This window comes from Sminthopsis crassicaudata, chromosome 2 (genome assembly GCF_048593235.1).
Source record: "Sminthopsis crassicaudata isolate SCR6 chromosome 2, ASM4859323v1, whole genome shotgun sequence".
Lineage (NCBI taxonomy): Eukaryota > Metazoa > Chordata > Mammalia > Dasyuromorphia > Dasyuridae > Sminthopsis > Sminthopsis crassicaudata.
Window position 1 is genome coordinate 599,611,801 of NC_133618.1, and position 19,457 is coordinate 599,631,257.

The 19,457-nt window shown below is 35.0% G+C and overlaps 1 protein-coding gene across 1 annotated transcript in view; it reads left to right on the plus strand.

Moving 5' to 3' along the window:
* BTBD16 (BTB domain containing 16) overlaps positions 1-19,457 on the plus strand; it is a 99,135-nt gene continuing 79,678 nt past the window's right edge. Inside the window, exons 1-6 of the mRNA XM_074295779.1 lie at positions 1-244; positions 2,315-2,380; positions 3,514-3,662; positions 9,081-9,154; positions 13,266-13,409; positions 16,779-16,868. Coding sequence (XP_074151880.1) covers positions 2,369-2,380; positions 3,514-3,662; positions 9,081-9,154; positions 13,266-13,409; positions 16,779-16,868 — 469 coding nt within the window. The 5' untranslated portion in view covers positions 1-244; positions 2,315-2,368. The remainder of the gene's footprint in view (positions 245-2,314; positions 2,381-3,513; positions 3,663-9,080; positions 9,155-13,265; positions 13,410-16,778; positions 16,869-19,457) is intronic.

Sequence of the window (19,457 nt, forward strand, 5' to 3'; positions counted from 1 at the left end):
AGGGAGACCACAACTGCCTCCCAGGGAACAGAGGAGACTAATTCTTACCTGCAAGATCAAAATGGGCAAACAAGGAAAGGCCCTCCAGTTGTCATGAGCCCCCCGCAAAAAACAGACTGGGAAGGTGGACCATCCAAAATCCAACAACTCTGAAAGTGCATCTTGAAATACCAACACTATGCCAGCTTCTATTTTTACTCCAATTTACTGATATCAAATCCAAGGATTCTAGAGCTGGCCAGAGGTAAGTCTCACTTGGTTTTGTTTTTCCATTTCAGAGAAAATCAGATCAATAAGAATGGCATAAAAATGCTCTGGACTTCTAAATATTATTTCCATCACTGATGAATCAGACATGGATTGCATTATTAAAATAAAATTTTAAAGTGAAACCAGCATCTTTGGAAAGTTAATAGAAAGAAAGGCAAAGTAGGAACAAGAAATCATTTTCATTTTCTCATATTTAGGGGTAGTGTGGCCCAGAAAAAGGAAAATATTCTGGATTTGGGCTCAAGTGAAACTGGTCTTAAATGCCAATTCTAACACTAGCTACTTGTATGACTTGAGGCAAGTCAACCGATCTCTTTCTCTCCTTTTTTTTTTTTTTTTCTCCTTTCTCTTTCTCCCAAGTCCAGATTTCATCATTCTGATCATAGGTAAATCAAAATCTATCAGTGCTCTAGCTTTCTTATCTATAAAATGAGGATATCATTTGCTCCAGTTACCTCCTTGTGTATGTGTGGGTGTGTATGTGTGTGTTTAACTAAAGTGTTTTGCAAACCTTAAAACAAATTTCAAACTTGCAGCCTACTAGCCACAGAATTCCACAGTGAGAAAGAATCAGATTAAAATGTAATTAGGAAATGTGTCACAAAAGAAATAAAAAATGTCATACAATATAGATAATTTATGATTTTCTAAGTCATAAGAGTGGGGCAACTAGGTAGCTCAGTGGATAGAGCACTCGCTTGGGAATTTAGGGGACTGCAAATCTGGCCTCAGACACTTATTAGTTGTGTGATCCTTGAAATCATTGCCTTCAAGAAAACAAAAAAACAACCCAAGTCAATAAGAGGCTTGCAGGGATCCATTTCTGTTTGAATTTGACATTCTTATTAAGTGTTGTTTAAAAGTGTGTTAGTTATCCTTATTCCTTGCTCTATAAAACCTAGGGAAATCAGTTCTAGGAAGTACAAGGTATCTAACATTTTGCTGAAGTTACATCAATATTGGCAAGACCTACAACTAGATTTGTCACTCAGTCCAAAGAGGAGGACAAGGTTAACATCCTAGATAAGACATGAAAGAGAGGTCCATTAGGCAAGGGTAGAGAAAGGAAAAAAGCCCTACCTGACCTGCATATTTAGAAATACCAGTTCTATAAACCCTACAAACTTTGTAATTTAGTTGTTTCCCAGGATACAAAGTCATATTGGATATTCTTACTTTTTTTTAGTATCACAGGTCCTGTTGGAAGTCACTCTGATCAGAAGTTTATGAACCCTTCTACATAATATTTTAAATCCATAAGATAAAAAGTATAGAATTATAAAAGAAACCAATAACATTGAAATACAGTGATCAAAAAAAAATTTCTAATCACATGTTCACGAACCCGGGATTAAAAAAATCTCTGTTCTAGAGAATGGAGAATCTTCTCATTTTACAAGTTAAAAAACTGAGACTCACAGAAGTTTACTGACTCAATCACACTGTTATTTTCATATACACTGAAATTTATGTTTTCCTGAGAAAGATGTGGGGAAATGCCCTGAAAGAATGGCTAAATCTCTTTTCAGAGCCAGGATTTAGCTGAGGAATGAAGAAGAGTACAAGAAGGAGCAAACAGTGTCATTTCATGAGTAACTATGTCCTAGGGTTTATTGATAGACAAAAAGAATAGAGTTAACAGTTGCATAATATGAGCCTCCTTACAGTTAGTCTCCTAAAGCTCAACCTGCAAAAGAACTGTTGATTCTATGAAGTTTTCTATCAAGATGTCTTCCGCTTGATGAGAGACAACACAATGAGAACTGCCTAGCCTAGAATTCGTGGTTGATATGATCCTGTCTCCACTGACTCCTGAGTGGACTTAAAATTTGTTGCTCTTAAATTGGTAAATGATGACCATAATTAAGCAAAAATGAATGGCTAAAGAAAAGAGCACTCTGCTAGAAACACAATTTTAATTATTCTCTTTCTTCTATTTGGAACAGTTAATGTAGATATACCTCTAACTTGTTCTGGAAACAGAATCCATGCAAAGAAACCTTTGGGAGTTTTGCACCAACTTTACCTCTCTTCCATCTTCTAGGTCCTTGTCCAGACTCTTTCATATCACTTTGAGAAAATCACATCAGTGGAGAAAATGTTGAGCCAGGTATGTAGATCAGTGTCCTGGAAAAACTCAGGAAATTGTGACCCAGAAAAACCTGTGTTTTGCAAACTGGGTCCAAATTTCACCAGAAAATTGTTTTCAAATCCTATTCACAGATAGTTACTTCCCACAATGTCTATATACAGGTAATCTCATCTTTAGAGGGTGAATTTTTCTAAAATTCTACTAAAAATATATCTTCTGCCTTATATAGCTAACTTTTTTTTTTTTTTTTTACTTTTTGCTAATGATGTTCTTATCTTAGGTTATGTGTTACTTTGGGGCTTGAAGATATCTGTCCCCTGACTACAAAACTTTTGTTTTGTAGTTTTTAAAAACTTTTTTAAAAGGTTATTAAACATTTATTTTAAGGTAAAAAAATGTATGGCATTATTTTCTTCCTTAAGGGTTAAAGAGTTTAGGGTTGGTTTTTTTTTTTTTTTTACATCACATTCTTTTCCAAATACGTTCTTGACCCTCATAACAACAATAAAAAAAGAAATAGAAAGAAAAATCAGAAAAACCAACCAATGCATCAATCATGTCTGACCGTAGTCACTCACCTCTGCAATTAAATGAGGTGTTATACATTTTCTCAACTCTCCTGTGGAACCAAATTTTGTCACTGTAGTTCCACATTATTAAATTTCATTTTTTGTTATTTTCATTTTCATTTACAGTTTTAAGTCACTGTATATAACATAGCTTTGCTTTTCCTTATTCCATTCTATGTTAGTTCATATGTTTTCCCATGACTTTTTTTTTTGTTGGTGAGGGAATTGGGGTTAAGTGACTGCCCAAAATCTCACAGCTAATAAGTGTTAAGTATCTGAGGCTGGATGTGAACTCAGATCCACACACTGCACCATTTTGCTGCCCTTTTCCCCATCTTCTAAATTTTCCATAGCCATCATTTCTTAAGGTACAATAGTATTTCATTATATTATGTACCACAATTTGATCAATTCATTGCCTCTACTTAATGGGCAGTTATTTTTCAGAAAGTCTTTATTTTCAAGAGATAAATAATTGTGAGAACTAATATTTTAATAATGACAGAAGCAAGTTAGAAGCCCCAGACAATAAAAAGAGAGCTAATAAGATTTTCTGTTTCTTTCTTTGGGTACTCAACTTAGCATCCACCAAGGTTTGACCGTAAAATCAGTGGATTAAATGATCGTTGGCGCTTCCCAAGAGAACCTTACCTGGGAGACCTTCTGGGGCTCTCCCAGTATTCTAGAGCAACAGGAATAGATATCAACGATGAGCTGAAGATAATTGACAGGTAGAGAGAATGTAAACATACATTTCCACAGAGAATTCCACTTCTATAAGACATTTTTAAGTAGCTTGGTCAAACTCCTAAACTTATTCGAATTGGGATGGAGGAATTTGTATTTGTCATTTTTATTGTTAAGAACTCAAGAATAGGGACATATATTTGAGAAATATTCTAATCTTGCCATATCAAATTTAGATGTAGCTAAGGAAATCCTGATGTAGCTATTTCTTTTAGATTTATTTAGATGGAATGGGAATGCACCAGAGTAAAACTTTCCACCTATACCCATCAAAATAGACTATTAGCATTATTTTCTAATTTTTTTGACACACTAAACTTTGGACACTATAGGATTTTGTAGCAGAGTTAATGTTTAATGATCACAGAGAAGAGCTGTTCTCTTCTAAACATCATAATTAGAACTTAAATTTTATTCTGTTAATACTATATAGACTCATTTGAAAAACTGTAGACACCCTTTTATAAAAAGATGGTGGGATTTTGAGCTCTAACATCTTTAATATTCCAGACTCTCCTGCCTTTGTTCACCATCCAAGGGTATGGAGAATTATAGATAAGTTCTCTCTCATATGAGAATATCTATTTCCTTTCTTTTCCAGATATACTTTACCTCCAGGCTCCATCCTCCCCAATAGGAAGGTAACAACTGACCATTTGATGATAGATTCTTTAACTATGACAGCCTAAAAAATCATCCTTAGTCTTGTATAATTTTCCTTCAACTCTGTAGGACAGTGTGGCAAAGGGCAGAGGATACTCCGATTCACATCAGTTTTAGACTTTCCATAAATTTAAGCTTATTATTAATACTCTAAATAAGAATTCTTTATCAAAGAATAGACACTGTAATAGAAGAATTGAATTATCAAAATCTTGTCATTCTTACTAAAATTGAAACCAACAAGACAATAATAAAAAGTTAACAGCTAAATGGAAAGTTGATGGTTGGGTTCTGGTTGGAGAGGTAAATGAAGGAATTGGAGGGTTTCATTGATGGAGCACATCCAAAGGCCTCTGCTCATTAATATCAAGCAGGGCATAAAACTGTTTGCTTCCATGGTCATGGAAAAGAGACAGCATTGTCCACTTAGAACAAGAATTCCTATAGATGGTAAGGTCCTACGGATGCTCCTTAATGAAGATGACATTTTTTTTTCTAGTTGCATAAATCCTCAGAACATTTCAAAGTCTCTTAAAAGGGATCAGTAAACATTGTGAAGAGTGATCCACCAGGAAAAACCAAGTGGGTGAAGAATGGCCATTGCCACATTCAGAATTTCAGTTTGACAAGTAGCCTATACTGTAATATACACTAGGCTGTATACCAGATGTTTCAAATGGGGGGGAGGGCAGGTGGAAATCTCTTTGGGAAATGGGAAAATTCCTTTAATAACTCCAGGTTCTCCCTGACAAAGGCTCACACCCTTCCATTGTTATTAGATGGCTGAGTCATATGGTCTCCAAGTGAATTAAAAACGAGTATCTCAGAGAGCAATGGAAAGGTGCATAGCAGGTAGAAAGAAGTACACTGCAACACGTAACAAGGAACTACAAGAAAGAGAGCAAACTACCTCATCAAATGATCAACAAAGAAGATTCTGAGTTCATATGGTTTGAATGTGGGAAAGCTTAATTGCATTGTCTCAACCTCTCCTCACATGTCTGAAAAACCCGAATTATTATTTAGAGACCTGATTTTTTTTAATGCTTAGCTCAGGATCTAGATTGTGCTGACCAGAAACTATTCACATCTGAAGATTAATGCAAGGAGTTTTCTGCCATAAATCTCAAGCAACCTATGTGTCTTCTCTGGAAACTGCTCTCTGCTGGCCAATCAGCTGCTATTTTCTTGCTCTTAAAAAAAACTTATATATAACTTAATACTTTAAAATGATTGTGGGATGGACAGGAGGCCACTGTTTTTTGTTTTTTTTTTTTTTTGCTCTTCTTTTTGCATGATGACTTAATATTTTTTCTGAATTTTTTCAGTCCTGGGTTTTGTTCTCTGCCATATTACAAGTAAGGGACTTGAGTAGCTTAGATATTTTACTGATTTCCCTCAATGAGGAGAAGAGAGTCAGGAAGGCCCTCATAATTTTGGATGAATTCCCTATGGGAGGGAAAAGAGCTTAACAGTGTGGGTAGGCATGAATGGACTATTTATTCCCATTATGGAGAGGAACAGTTAAGCCCACATCTCATTAATTGCATCAAATTAACATGAGATCCATCTGAGTATGTTTACCATGCCAAGTGATGGGTCTACAAAAATCAAAAATGAACCCTCTCTATTCCCAAGCAGCTTATATTGTGCAAGAAAGAAATGCTACATATACAGATAATTGTAATATGAGGTATGGAATGTGAGACAAAGAAATCAGACAAAGAATTTTAGAAAAAGTTGAGGGAAAAAGCATGATCAGCTGAAAAGATCAAGGCTTGCTAACCACGAAAAGTAACACTGAGCTTGGGAAGTTGAAAAACTGAACACCAGAGATGAGGAAGGATTTCATTCCCTGCTTGTGGGATGACCTGGAGATGGTATATGAAAGAGCTGCCAGTCATTCAATTTTATTGCAATAGAAAGTATAGGGAAGATAGCAATACCAAGTAAATTTGGAAAATTACTTTGAAATTAGATTTTGGTAGATTTTTAAAAGCAAAGCTAAATAAATTTTCCTAAAGTTGGTAAGGAGCGTTTGAAAATGTTGTATAAAGAAGGGGGAAAGGTCTAGTCAAAACTGTGCCTTTTAATAAGTGTAGAGAAGCAAGGAAATAAGTTGAGAAAACTCATCAGCCAACTATTGTGTTTCCTTAGAGATACAGGGTTTGTTTGTTTGTTTGTTTGTTTTTACATAAATGGATCCATGTTTTTCTAAGTGTGAAAAATGAATCATGAGGAAATCAGAGGGAGCTGGCTGACCTGGAAGATGACAGATTTTGTCAGAGGGACTGAAGCACAAAAAGTAAAAAACTGACAAATAGCTCTTCTTGCTCTTTGACTTTGAACCCTTCCTGACTTTAAAAACCTAATTTTAATAATCACCTCCCTTATCTTACCCCCTAAAACGATAAGGTGACTCTGCTAACATATGGGGAAGAAAGGGCTTGTGAGAAGGGAATAGGGTAATGACACGGAGTCCCTGAGTAAGGATCGGAGGCAGGAGAAATTGGTGCAGCGTTGGAAATTTGGACACAGATCCTTTGGTTCCAAACGCAGTGGTCTCTATGTTCTCTCCCTTTGCTCCTACAAGCTTTTACATGCTTACATGCCTGTTGTCTTAGCTAGGATTAAATCCTCACTTAGTACCTACTAATTGTACAGTTTGAGAATTAAAGCCCATTTCTTTTTAGTGACACTAAAATAGTTCACCCTGAAAGTTTAGGTTCTTCAAAAATCCCCAAACAAGTAAGAAATCATATCCCTTGTGGCTCTCTTCAACAATGAGATGAACCAAATCAGTTCCAACCGTTTAGAAATGAAGAGAACCAGCTACACCCAGGGAAAGAACTGTAGGAAATGTTGTGGTCCATAGCATTTCAATTCCTTCTGGTTTTGTCCGCTTGCATTTTTGTTTTTTCTTCTCAGGTTATTTTTACCTTATTTTTAAGCCCGATTTTTCTTGTGCAGCAAAATAACTGTATAAATATGTATACATATATTGCATTTAAATATATACTTTAACATATTTAACATGTATTGGTCTATCTGCCATCTGGGGGAGGGGATGGGGGAAGGAAGGGAAAAGTTGGAATAGAAGTTTTTGCAAGGATCAATGCTGAAAAATTACCCATGCATATGTCTTGTACATAAACAGCTATAATAAAAAAAGAAATATCTGCCACAAAAAGTCTATACAGCTAATACAAAATCGTGTCCTTGTTGCATTTGTGACTTATCAGGAGATACAACAATATATAACAATTTGTGTTGGAACTATGATGCTCTAGTTGAGTTGGTTAGATTATAGTTAGTACCTGGAATCATGTGTTTAATCCTTGAATTCTCAAGTGAGTTTTGGTCCATTGCACAGTCACAAATTATACCTTTAATCATTGCCAGCAGTCTTGAAAATATGACCTTGGCTACAAGGTGAGCTGAATAAGTGCAGTTGACCAAATAAACCCATTTCACAGGCAAGAAAATACCTGAAAGAGGGCAGCTAGGAGGTGCCATGGATAGAGCACCAGCCCTGAAGTCAGGAGGATCTGAGTTCAAATATAGCTTCAGACTTATTATTTTCTAGCTGTGTGATCCTGGGCAAGTCACTTAACCCCAATTGCCTAGGCCAAAAAAGTAAATTTAAAAATAGAAAATATCTTAAAGGCTAAAACCTACTAGATGATGAATCAAGATGAATCAATCATCTCTGCTTAGAAAGGACAACTTATCAACACCATTCCAGCCTGCCTCTAGCCCTCATTATAATCTCTATCCATGAGCTTCAGGGATATGACATAGACAGTAAATTTTCCAGGGTGCTCATTAATACTGGTTGTTTGGCTCTATTTTCCTAAGAGGTGTTGGAGGTGGGTAGATATGACTTCAGTATCATATTTTTCTCAATGACTAATTCATTCCACATGATGATGGCAGATGACCAACATCTGGCACAGTTCATATTAGATTAGAAATCGTGATGGATTATCTGATACCATTTCATTAAATGAGATATCAGCTAAGTAGAATGCCAGTCTGCTGCCCACAATGACTTTCTGATGAGATCTGATCATCTATTGAAGAACCAGATAAAGACACTGTAAACTTTCCTGTCAACTTTCAAAAACAGAGGATATGATCTTGGTGAAATTAACAAACTCTCCCAAATGTGAAAAAAGATGAGAAAATGTTATAGGGAAACTTGTGCCTTGATAATATGTGACTGGAGATGGGGGAACTTGTACCCAATATAGAAAAGCACAAACTGGAGCTCAAATCCTGCCTCTGACATTCACTGGTTAGATACCCTTAATCAAATAGCTGAGCCCTCAATTTCCTTATCTGTAAAGTGAAAATTCAATACTGTCTACCTCAAAGAATTAATATGAGGCTCAAATGAGATGGCCTCTATTAAAAGCTTTGCAAACTACAAAACACAACATTCTTTATAGACAAGAGATCTGGGGCCAAATCCTAGCTTTGGAACTTAGAAGTTATATCTTCTATATCCTTGGTTTTCTCTGTAACAAAGAAATAATAGTTGTGTAGTTGTACTACCTATCTCACAGGATAGTTGTAAGGAAAACATTTTGCAAATAAGTCATATTAATATGAGTTATTAAGATTAAATGCCATCTATTATTATCATAGGGTCACATTAATTTGAGGCAATGATGATGATTGCCTTTGCAAAGCAGATGTCAATATTAATTCCTAAATTAAAAAATATTCTTTTTAAGGTTACACATTCCACAACTTCAGAAAATCTTAACTGGTTCAATCAAGAGAAAACCCAGCCAAGAAACCTTGGCAGGTAAGTATCTACAGTGATAAGAATAATTTAAATTATAATATACCTCTACGTATAGAATGGGGTGGATCTATATTTCCTATTAGTAATCCAACAAATATGTTTTCATGCAGTTGTAGTGACAAGAAAATTGTCAAAAACCCACTAATAACTCCCCTTTGAAATGGACAGCTAATTCAAAATATTATTTATAAATATGCTAATTATCCTTTCCTCCTTTTAAAGTTATGAAATATTAAATATTAAATATGTTTTACTAAGACTTTTTTTTTCTTTAAAGAAATCTGGAACTAGGTCATTTTATTTTCTGCATCAAAAATATTATTTTAAGAAAGGTTCCTTAGGTTTCACCAGATTGCCAAAGCTGTCCATCCCATTCACACACACACACACACACAAGAACATTTGTCTGAGAGTATCTAAGAGCTGTTCAGATTTTCTTTGAGGCTTGAACTTATGCTTACCCATAATAATAAAAACTAGGCTCTTACCTCCATAATTTCTGCATTGTAGTAAATATCTATTTAATAGTAGTTATCAGCCTCATAAACTCAGGGAGGGAATACTTCTTCCATAACATAACATAATCCTAAGACTTTATGAAAATTCTATTTGTTTGGGAAATTGATCCTACCTATATTAATCTGTACTCCACTTCCACTTCCATTCCATTGTGATGATTCAGTTTTCTAAGTACCTTTATTCAGCCAACACACCCTAGATTTCCTCCATCTTTTGTCTTCTTAAGTCTTTCTTTTTCATTTCCTCCCTTCCTCCTTCCACAAAAGATCCCACAAATTTCTGGTGAATTATATTCACTAAACATTTATTAAGTTCCTACTAAGTCACAGGAATTGGAAATACCTCAAATACCATAATGGAAATAAAAATGGTTCTTATCTTCAACAAGGTAAAAACTCTCCTCTTATGGAGAATACAACCTGTACAAAGTTAAGTGAATACCAAGATGGATCAAGAAAGTCTTCTCTAAGAAGGTAGAACCAGAACTGAGCCTTGAAACAAGATAAGGATTCTCAATAAATAAACATAGAAGGAAGGGAGAAATGGAAGAGAAATGGAAAAAAAGCAAAGGAGATTTGAAAGATGTGACATTGTTCATTTTCTACTCATATCACCCCTTTGCTTATAAAGAGCCTGAGACTTAGAATTTTCTCTTTTTTTGCCTCAATAGTACTTTATTTTTCCAATTACAATAAAAGATAATTTTCAACATTCATTTTGTAAGATTTTGAGTTCCAATTTTTTTCTTCCTCCCTTCCTTACCTCAACCTGCCCCAAGACAACAAGTAATCCGATATAGATTATACATGTACAATCATTTTAAATATTTCCATATTCATATTGTGAAAGAAAAATCAGAATAAAAGAGAAAAAATGAGAGAAAAAAGACAACAAAAAAAGATGAAAATAGTATTCTTTGATCCATATTCAGAAACTTAGAATTTTTATAAAATTTCAGATTTGGTAAGGACCTCAGAACTTAACACTGGACTCAAATGAATCACATTTCATTTAATCTCATCTAGTCTTAGTTTTCTCATCTACAAAAAAGAGGAATAACCCTACTCCAGAGGGTTGTTCTAAAGATCAAACAAGAAGAAATATGGAAAGAAAATAATTGAACATTTTAAAACACTAAAAGAATATAAGTTATTGCTATTCCAATATGTATTATTTTCATATAACTATATTATGTGAACTCCAGTCTTATTTATCGTGTATTTGTTTATTCACTCTATGTTTATTGATTGGGTCCCCGCCATATGTAAATTATTCTGCTAATTGTAGAGAATACACAGATGAACAAGGTCCTAGTTTTCAAAAAAAACTCAGTCTTTTTACATAACTTCCTATTTGTAATGAGTTTTGTATTTCTTGGCTTCTCAATGGGTGGAGGAGGGGGTAGGGAGAAGGATAGAATATGTAATTGAAATTCAAAACCAAAAAAAGAATTAAAAAAAAAAAAAAAGAACTACAATCTAAGCTAGAAGCAAAGTCCTGCTGCCCTGTCCTAGTAGGTCTGTGAAACAAGACCAAATAAAAAAGTATAGTAAGATATTTTTAAAATGCCAAGACTGCTAAAAATAGAACTTGATGAAAGCAATTTATTTATTTTTTAATCATTGTCTAGGGAAAGCTTCCCCCCCCTTTTTTTTCATTCCTAAAATACAGACATGTCAAAAGGCCATTATTGCTAGGAGAATATAAACTTGACGTTATTTAATATTTTTTCTTTAGTATCCCTCTAACATGTGCCTTAAACATTATAGGCCTTAATAAATGGCTGTGGGACTGAAATGAATTTACTTGGGAGTGGAACTGAAAGTGCTCCCTAACAGACTCAGGAATTGTCCTATGAGATTATCACCCATCCCTAGAGCTGATTGAGAATATACTCTCTGGAATACTGATAGAGTTATAGGAATTAAAGTTGACAAGGACCCTGGAGGCCTTTTAGTTTAACTCTATCATCGTATATATAATCTTTTTTTTTTTCTAAGCACATGAAAACTTTTTACTGGCATTTACATTAATTTAAAATCTTTAATATTTATGCTTTTGAAGCATTGAATTTCAGTCCTATTTTTACCCAGAAAATTCTCAGATTTAACGTTGGAGCCATTACATTTTTGTCCTCTCCATATCATTTTACCAATGGCTCTTGCATCCTCCCTCCCCAGCTTTGAGTTTTCTTCCTCTCCTCACTTTACATTCCTTTCCAGTTCTTAGCTATTTCTCTTCATTCCATAACAAATGAGAAAGGTTTTTTTTTTCCTGAAAACTTTTACTTACTAGTAGCTGTTGGAATAGGCTTTTAGGTATCTGCCCCACGAGTTGAGGCAGTAAGGTTGCATGGTGCATAAGGTACTGGACCTGCAGTCAGGAGGATCTAAGTTAAAATCTGACCTCAAACACTTACTAGCTGTGACACCCTTAGCAAGTCGCTTAACCCTATTTGCCTCAGTTTCTTCATCTGTAAAATGAACTGGAGAAGGAAATAACAAATCACTCCAGTATTTTTGCCAAGAAAACTCTAAATGGGGACATAAAGAGTCAGACACAGCTTAAATAACTAAACAACAATGACCTGGGGGGACACCAACACTTACAAAACTTGAAAAGACCAAGAGGGCAGCAATTCCAACAAGTAAGTAGCCTGGGAGTTGGAAGGAATCTCAAAGGTCTAATCATAGTCATTGGCTTTCCCATTGGAAAGAGTATCAGACTCAGAATTGTCATGAAATCTCAGAGTTGATAAGGATCATGAGTAAGTTATTATTCTCTACAGATCCAGAGTTGGAAAGGGACTTAGAGAGTCCAAAGTCCTCACTTTAGAGAAGAGAAAATTCAAGCCCTTTGATTGCCCAAAGTCACAAAAATAGCAAATGGCAAAGTTGATATTTGAACCTAAATCCTCTGATTTTCTATCTACTATACCATGCTGCCTCTCATAGAAATTTTCTTGACTGCCTCAGGCTGGTTACCCGAGTTTTGGGACAAATCCACATCAATAGTATTGTTGTTGTTCAGTCATTTCAGTCATGTCCAACTCTTGATGACCCCATTTGGAGTTTTCTTGGCAGAGATACTTAAGTGGTTTGCCATTTCCTTCTCCAGATACTTTACAGAGGAGGAAAGTGAGTCAAATTAGCTTAAGTGACTTGCCCAGAGTCTTCCTGACTCCGGGCCCAGCACATTATCCCTTATACTACCTACCTGCTCTACATCAGTTTTAGGTTTTAAAAAATTCAGGGAGACTAATTAGAAGAGATATTTAAAGGGAAAAGACAGAATGGGTTTAGAACAGAGCCTTAGGAAAATACCTGCAGTTACTTAGAATTATCTGGATAAAGATCCAAGAAAGGAAATAAAGAAGGAGTAGAGAGGAGAGAATCAAGAGAGCTCAACATCATGAAAGTTTGCAAAGAGGAAGTACTCAGGAGGAGAAAGCATCAGCAGTGCCATATGCTGCAGAGAGGGTCAGCAGGATGAGGAATGTGAAAAGGCTTTTGTGTTGTTGGATCTTTCCCTTAGACCATTCTAGCCAGGAAGGTTGTGAAATGCTTTGGTTAAAACGATTTATCTCCCTCAGATGTGACACTTGACTGTTTGGGCTTCAAATGGGAGCTCCATCAGCCTCAGCTCTTCCATTCAGGGACCCTAACCAAGCTCTACATATCTGCCCTGTCCCAGAAGCACACAGATCCTCTGAAAGAATTGGAGAAACTTCTGATAGGTATGTTAGCATCTGAAGCAAGAGCCCCATATTGGATTGTGTTTTAGAGAGGGTGGCAAGTGTGTGATAGGGGAGGTGGGATGTAATTCTCCTAAAGTTTTATCATGAACATGAGGGATCTAGGATGGATATTCCCTTTAGGCAGTGGAAGAGGAAGGGTTGATTGACTCCTTTATCAATAACTTTTTATTTAGACATATGACTTCATCCATGTGGGGAATTCCTCTTATGGAAATTCCCACTACTGATTCAGGTTGTAGGACTCTTCAAATTATGGTTTTGACAGTTTCTGAAGGCACGGAGAGATTTAGATAAATGGCTCATTCGAGGTCATATAACCTGTTTGTCAGTTAGTCATTCAATCAGTCAATTAACAAGCATTTATTAAGCCCTTACCTTGTGTCAGATAATATGTATCAGTCACTTAATCAATTAACAAACAGTTATTAAGCCTGTATTTTGTGTCAGGCATTTCCAGAGGAATATTTGTATTCAGGTATTTTGGCTCAGAATCCAGCTCTCTTTCCATTCCCAGATTACACTGTCTCTCCTCTTACCTCATATTTTGTATAGTGTTTTACAGTTTGCAAAATGGTTTTCACTTTCATATTTTTTGACCCTCATAACAACTCTGAGAGACTGGTGAAGTGACATGGCTAACAAATGACAGAGGGACTCAGATCTAAGTCTTTTAAAGTCCAAATTTGTGCTCTTTCCAGTGTCCCATGGTAAGTCCCTAACAGAAAATTATTTGTGCATAAGCCTGTGAAGAATTGACCCTAGAACTGCATTTTGCCTTTTTGTGTCTGGGGCTCTAGAGGTCCAAATTATGCTGATCAAGTTTTATCATTCAAAAAAGCAACATCCCCCACTCTGTCTCCACAGTTAGCTTGATTCCCAGTTGTGCTGCCCTTTGGCACTGTGTAGCACAGGCTCATGTTCATCATGAGAAGCAGGTGGTCCCAGAAAACCGATAGAGACCAAAACCTGCCAACGTGCCACAAGTTTGAGTTGTATTTCTAGTGGGAGGCGGCAAAGCTCTGGGTCATTGGAGATGCTCCATAGCTTAGAGAATTCTTCTGATGAGTGGGGGAAATGGCCATGGATTGCCATGTTATGAGCTACTATTGCCTATTTAGAGAGAAAGGCTGCCCATCAGGAACACTGTACTTGCATTAGCAATTGCCTTGAGTTGTAGATAAATAACCATGGAATTATGGTTGGGAGATTAACCATTGCAGGAAATCCATCAGCTTCCCTGGGCCTCAGTTTTTGAGAGTTGTACTCAATTACCTTTAAGAGCATTTCCAAATTCTAAGATTTGTTTCTATGACTCTTACAGAGGTCCCAGAAACTTCTAATTTAAGCATTTCCCTTCCATTCTATCCCATAAATTTCAAGTATATCTGTCCTTATCTAATTAGAAGAGAATCCAGGACTTATTTCCTCATTGGACCCAATTTATTGATTTACCTATAGAGATTGCTCCATTAGCTTTCTAGACTAGGGGTCTTTAATTTGTGTGTGTGTGTGTGTGTGTGTGTGTGTGTGTGTGCGCTGTGGAGTCCACTGTCAATTTAGTAAAACTGAGGACTGAGGACCCCTTCGAAGATTAATATTTTAAATGCATAAAATAAAATACATAAGAAACCAATTATATTGAAATAAAGTTATTGAAATGCTTTTAGAACAATGTTTATAAGCCCCAGTTAAGAGTTCCTGCACAAAAAATGTTTGTGCCAGCCCTTTTTGTAGTGGCAAGAAACAGGAATCTGAGTGGATGCCCATCAGTTGGAGAATGACTGAATAAGTTATGATATATGAATGTTATGGAATATTATTGTTCTGTGAAAAATGACCAACAGGATGAATACAGAGAGGCTTAGAGAGACTTACATGAACTGATGCTGAATGAAATGAGCAGAACCAGGAGATCATTGTTACATGGCAACAGGACTAAACAATGATAAATTCTGATGGACGTGGCTCTCTTCAACAATGAGATGATTGAGGCCAGTTCCCAATGATTTTGTAATGAAAAAAACCATCTACACCCAGAGAGAAGACTGTGGGGACTGAAGGTGGATCACAACATAATATTTTCACTCTTTTGTTGTGGTTTGCTTGCTTTTAGTTTTCTTTCTCATTTTTAAATTCCTTTTGGATGTGATTTTTATTATATAGCAAGATAATGTATAAATATGTATGCATATGTTAGATTTAATATATAAACATATTTAACATATTATAGGTCTTTTAAGGATTTGTTAACTTTGAGCCTCTACTCCAAGCATAGTCCAAGGAGTAAAAGATCACTGACATCAAATTTTTCCAGTATGTAGAAGGGTCTATATCATAATTAGTATTTTATAAGTCTCGAAACTCAATGAGAACTTGCAGATGAACTAGTCTCATGCTCTCATTTTATGAATGAAGAATTTGGGACCTCTGGTTGTAGCAGAGAAGGAATCTGAATTAAGGTCCTCTGACTCCAGATCTAGGATCGTACCATGTTTATATAAAGTGCTACAAAATATCAGGCAACACAGAATACAGATAGGGCTGGAATCTCTGATTTCATGAAATTGTGGAGGAGATTGCCTTTTACCATGGCAAGTTAGCATTGTGTCTGCAATGACAGTTTTAAAGAATTGCGTAGAGCACTGAGAAGTTGATTAACTTGTCTAGGATCATACACTCTACATATGTTAAAGGCTTTGGAGTCAGCTTTCTATTTATTGTCACAATATTATACTAATGGCTATTTCTATGCCTCTGTCACATGTTGCTGCTGCTAGTCGGGCTTAAGATTTATATTTCACTCCATTGTATCTCAGTGATTTTTTCAGCTCCCATATGTTCAATTGTCATCTTTATGTAGAGATGTGTGTGTGTGTGTGTGTGTGTGTGTGTGTGTATTTTGACTTTTTTTTAGTATCACCAGTGCTTAGGACAGTGCTTGTTGCATAGTAAGCATTTCATAAATGCCTATTGATTGAATGACAAACTGACTAGATTGATGACCCTTCAATCTCCCCATGTATTAAAAAAGTAGTTGGTAAATTAGATGGCTTCTTGCAAGTCTTCTCTACCTCTAAATCTATGAACCTAAATCTTTAAACAGGTAGGAGAAAATCTGACAGCCAAATTTATTGTCAGTCAGCAATATTCCTCTGTCTTTTTCAATCATATGCCTATGACCATCTGATTAAAGAGTGATAAGGCTTTGTGAGCTTTCATAACTCTTAGCTACTGTTTTGGATGTGAGGAAGGTGGACTCTCATGAAAATATCTTGGAACATTGATTATGACTGGAAAGGTGTTATTTTCACTATTCTCACCCCATGCATGTCTCACTTAATTTCTTAGCTGAATCACCTAAAGAACAACCAAAAAAGTCTCCAGTAAAGAAGATAGTCATTTCTTTGAAGATTAATGATCCTTTAGTCACTAAAAGTGGTAATGTAAACTGTTTTTTGTTTTTTAAGAATGTTATTGAATCAGATTTCTACATGTATGAAGAACCAATGTTCTCAGAATCAAACAAATCTAACCACAAAATAAACAAGAAAGAAACTAAGGAGGTTAATAGGATCCTAAAATTTTTAGATATGAAAGATCTCTGGAGAAAATTGAATAGAAATGGAAAAGAATACACCTTTTTCTCAGCACATGGCACCTACACAAAAACTGACCATTTATAAGGGCATAAAAACCTCACAATCAAATGCAGAAAGGTAGAATTAGTAAATGCTTTCTTTTCAGAACACAATGCAAATAAAAATTGTATTCAATAAAGGGCCAGGGAAAGATAGACTAAAAACCAATTAATAATTTCTAAAAACCAACTAAATAATTCTAAAATTTTAAAAAATGAGTGCATCAAACAAGTTATAGTAATGATCCATGATTTCATCTAAGAGAATGACAATAATGAGACAACATACCAAACCCTATGGGTCGCAGCCAAAACAATTAGGGGGAAATTTATATCTCTAAATAGCTACATGAACAAAATAGAGAAGAAGAGATCAATGAATTGGGCATGCAACTAAAAAAATCCAGAAAAAAATAAAACAAATTAAAAGCCCCTAATTAAATACTAAATTTGAAATTCTGAAACTCAAAAGATGAGACTATTAAAACTGAAACTAAGAAAATTATGGAACTACTTAATAAAACTAAGTTAGTTTTATGGAAAAAAACCAAAATAGATAAACCTTTGGTTAATTTGATTAGAAAAAGGAAAGAAAAAAACCCAAATCATCAGCATCAAAAATGAAAAGGGTGAACTTTTACCACCAATGAAAAAGAAATTAAAGCAATAATTAGAAGCTATTTTGTCCAACTGTATGGCAGCAAATATGACAATTTAAGTGAAATGGATGAATATTTACAAAAATATAAATAGTCCAGAAGAAATAAATTACTTCATCCCATTTTAGAAAAAAAAGAAATTGAATAAGCTATTAATGAACTCCCTAAGAAAAAATCTCCAGGGCCAGATGGATTCACAAGTGAATTCTACCAAACATTTAAAGAACAATTAATTTCAATACTATCTAAACTATTTGGAAAAATAAATAAAGAAGAAGTCCTACTAAATTCCTTCTATTACATAAATATGGTACTGATACCTAAACCAGGAAGGGCTAAGACAAAGAAAATTACAGACCAATTTCCCAAATGAATATGAATGCAAAAAATTTAAATAAAATATTAGCAAAGAAATTACAACAAGTTATCAGCAGGATAATATATTGTGACCAAGTAGGATTTATACCAGGAATCCAGGCCTGGTTCAATATCAGGAAAACTATTACTATAATCGACTATATATAACAGAACCAACAGAAATCAAATATAATCTCAACAGATGCAGGAAAAAGTATTTGGCAAAGTACAGCATTCACTCCTATTTTTAAAAATCCAGAAAGCATAAAGATAAAGGAAGCTTTCTTTAAAATAAGCAGTATCTATCTAAAACCAACAGCAAGCATTATTTGTAATGGAGAGAAACTGGATGCATTCCCAATAAGATTAGGACTGAAACAAAGATACCCAGTATTACCACTATTATTCAAAATTGTATTAGAAATATTAACTGTAGCAATAAGAAAAGAAAAAGAATGAAAGAAATTAGAATAGGCAACGAGGAAATAAAGCTATCACTCTTTGCAAATGATAAGTTGATATACCTAGAGAATCCTAGAAAATCATCCAAAAACCTATTGGAAACAATACAGCTTTCATAAATTTGCAGGATAAAATAAACCCCCCACAAATCATCAGCATTTCTATGTATTACTGACAAAGCCTTATAGCAAGAGATAGAAAGAGAAATTCCATTTAAAATAACTGTAGACAAAATAAAATATTTGGGGATTTATCTTCCAAAACAAACCCAAAATGATACGAACACAATTATCAACAAACACTTCTCATACAAAGTCAGATCTAAATAATTGGAAAAATATCAAGGAATCATGGAAAGGCTAAGCTAATATAATAAAAATGACAATTCTGCTGAACTGGTCTACTTGTTCAGTGTCATACCAGTCAAATCACCAAAAAATTATTTTGTAGAACTAGAAAAAATAATGAAATTCATCTAGTAGAACAAAAGGTAAAGAATATCAAGGGAATTAATGAAAAAAAAATACAAAATGATGGTGGCTTAGCAATACCAAACCTAAAACCATATTATAAAGCAGCAGTCATCAAAACCATTTGGTACTGGCTAAGAAATAGAGTAGTGGATCAGTGGAATAGATAAGATACACACAACACAATAATCAAGATCTTCAGTAATCTAGTATTTGATAAACATCCAAACTTCAACTTCTGGAATAAGAACCCACTATTTGACAAAAATTTGCTGGGAAAAAATGGAAAATGATAGGTCAGAAATTTGGCATAGACCTATATCTCATACCTCATACCAGATCAAGTCAAAATGAGTGCATGATTTTGGCATAAAAGATTGTACCATAAACAGATTAGGAAAGCAAGGGATAATTTAGATATCAGATCTTTGGAGAAAGCAGG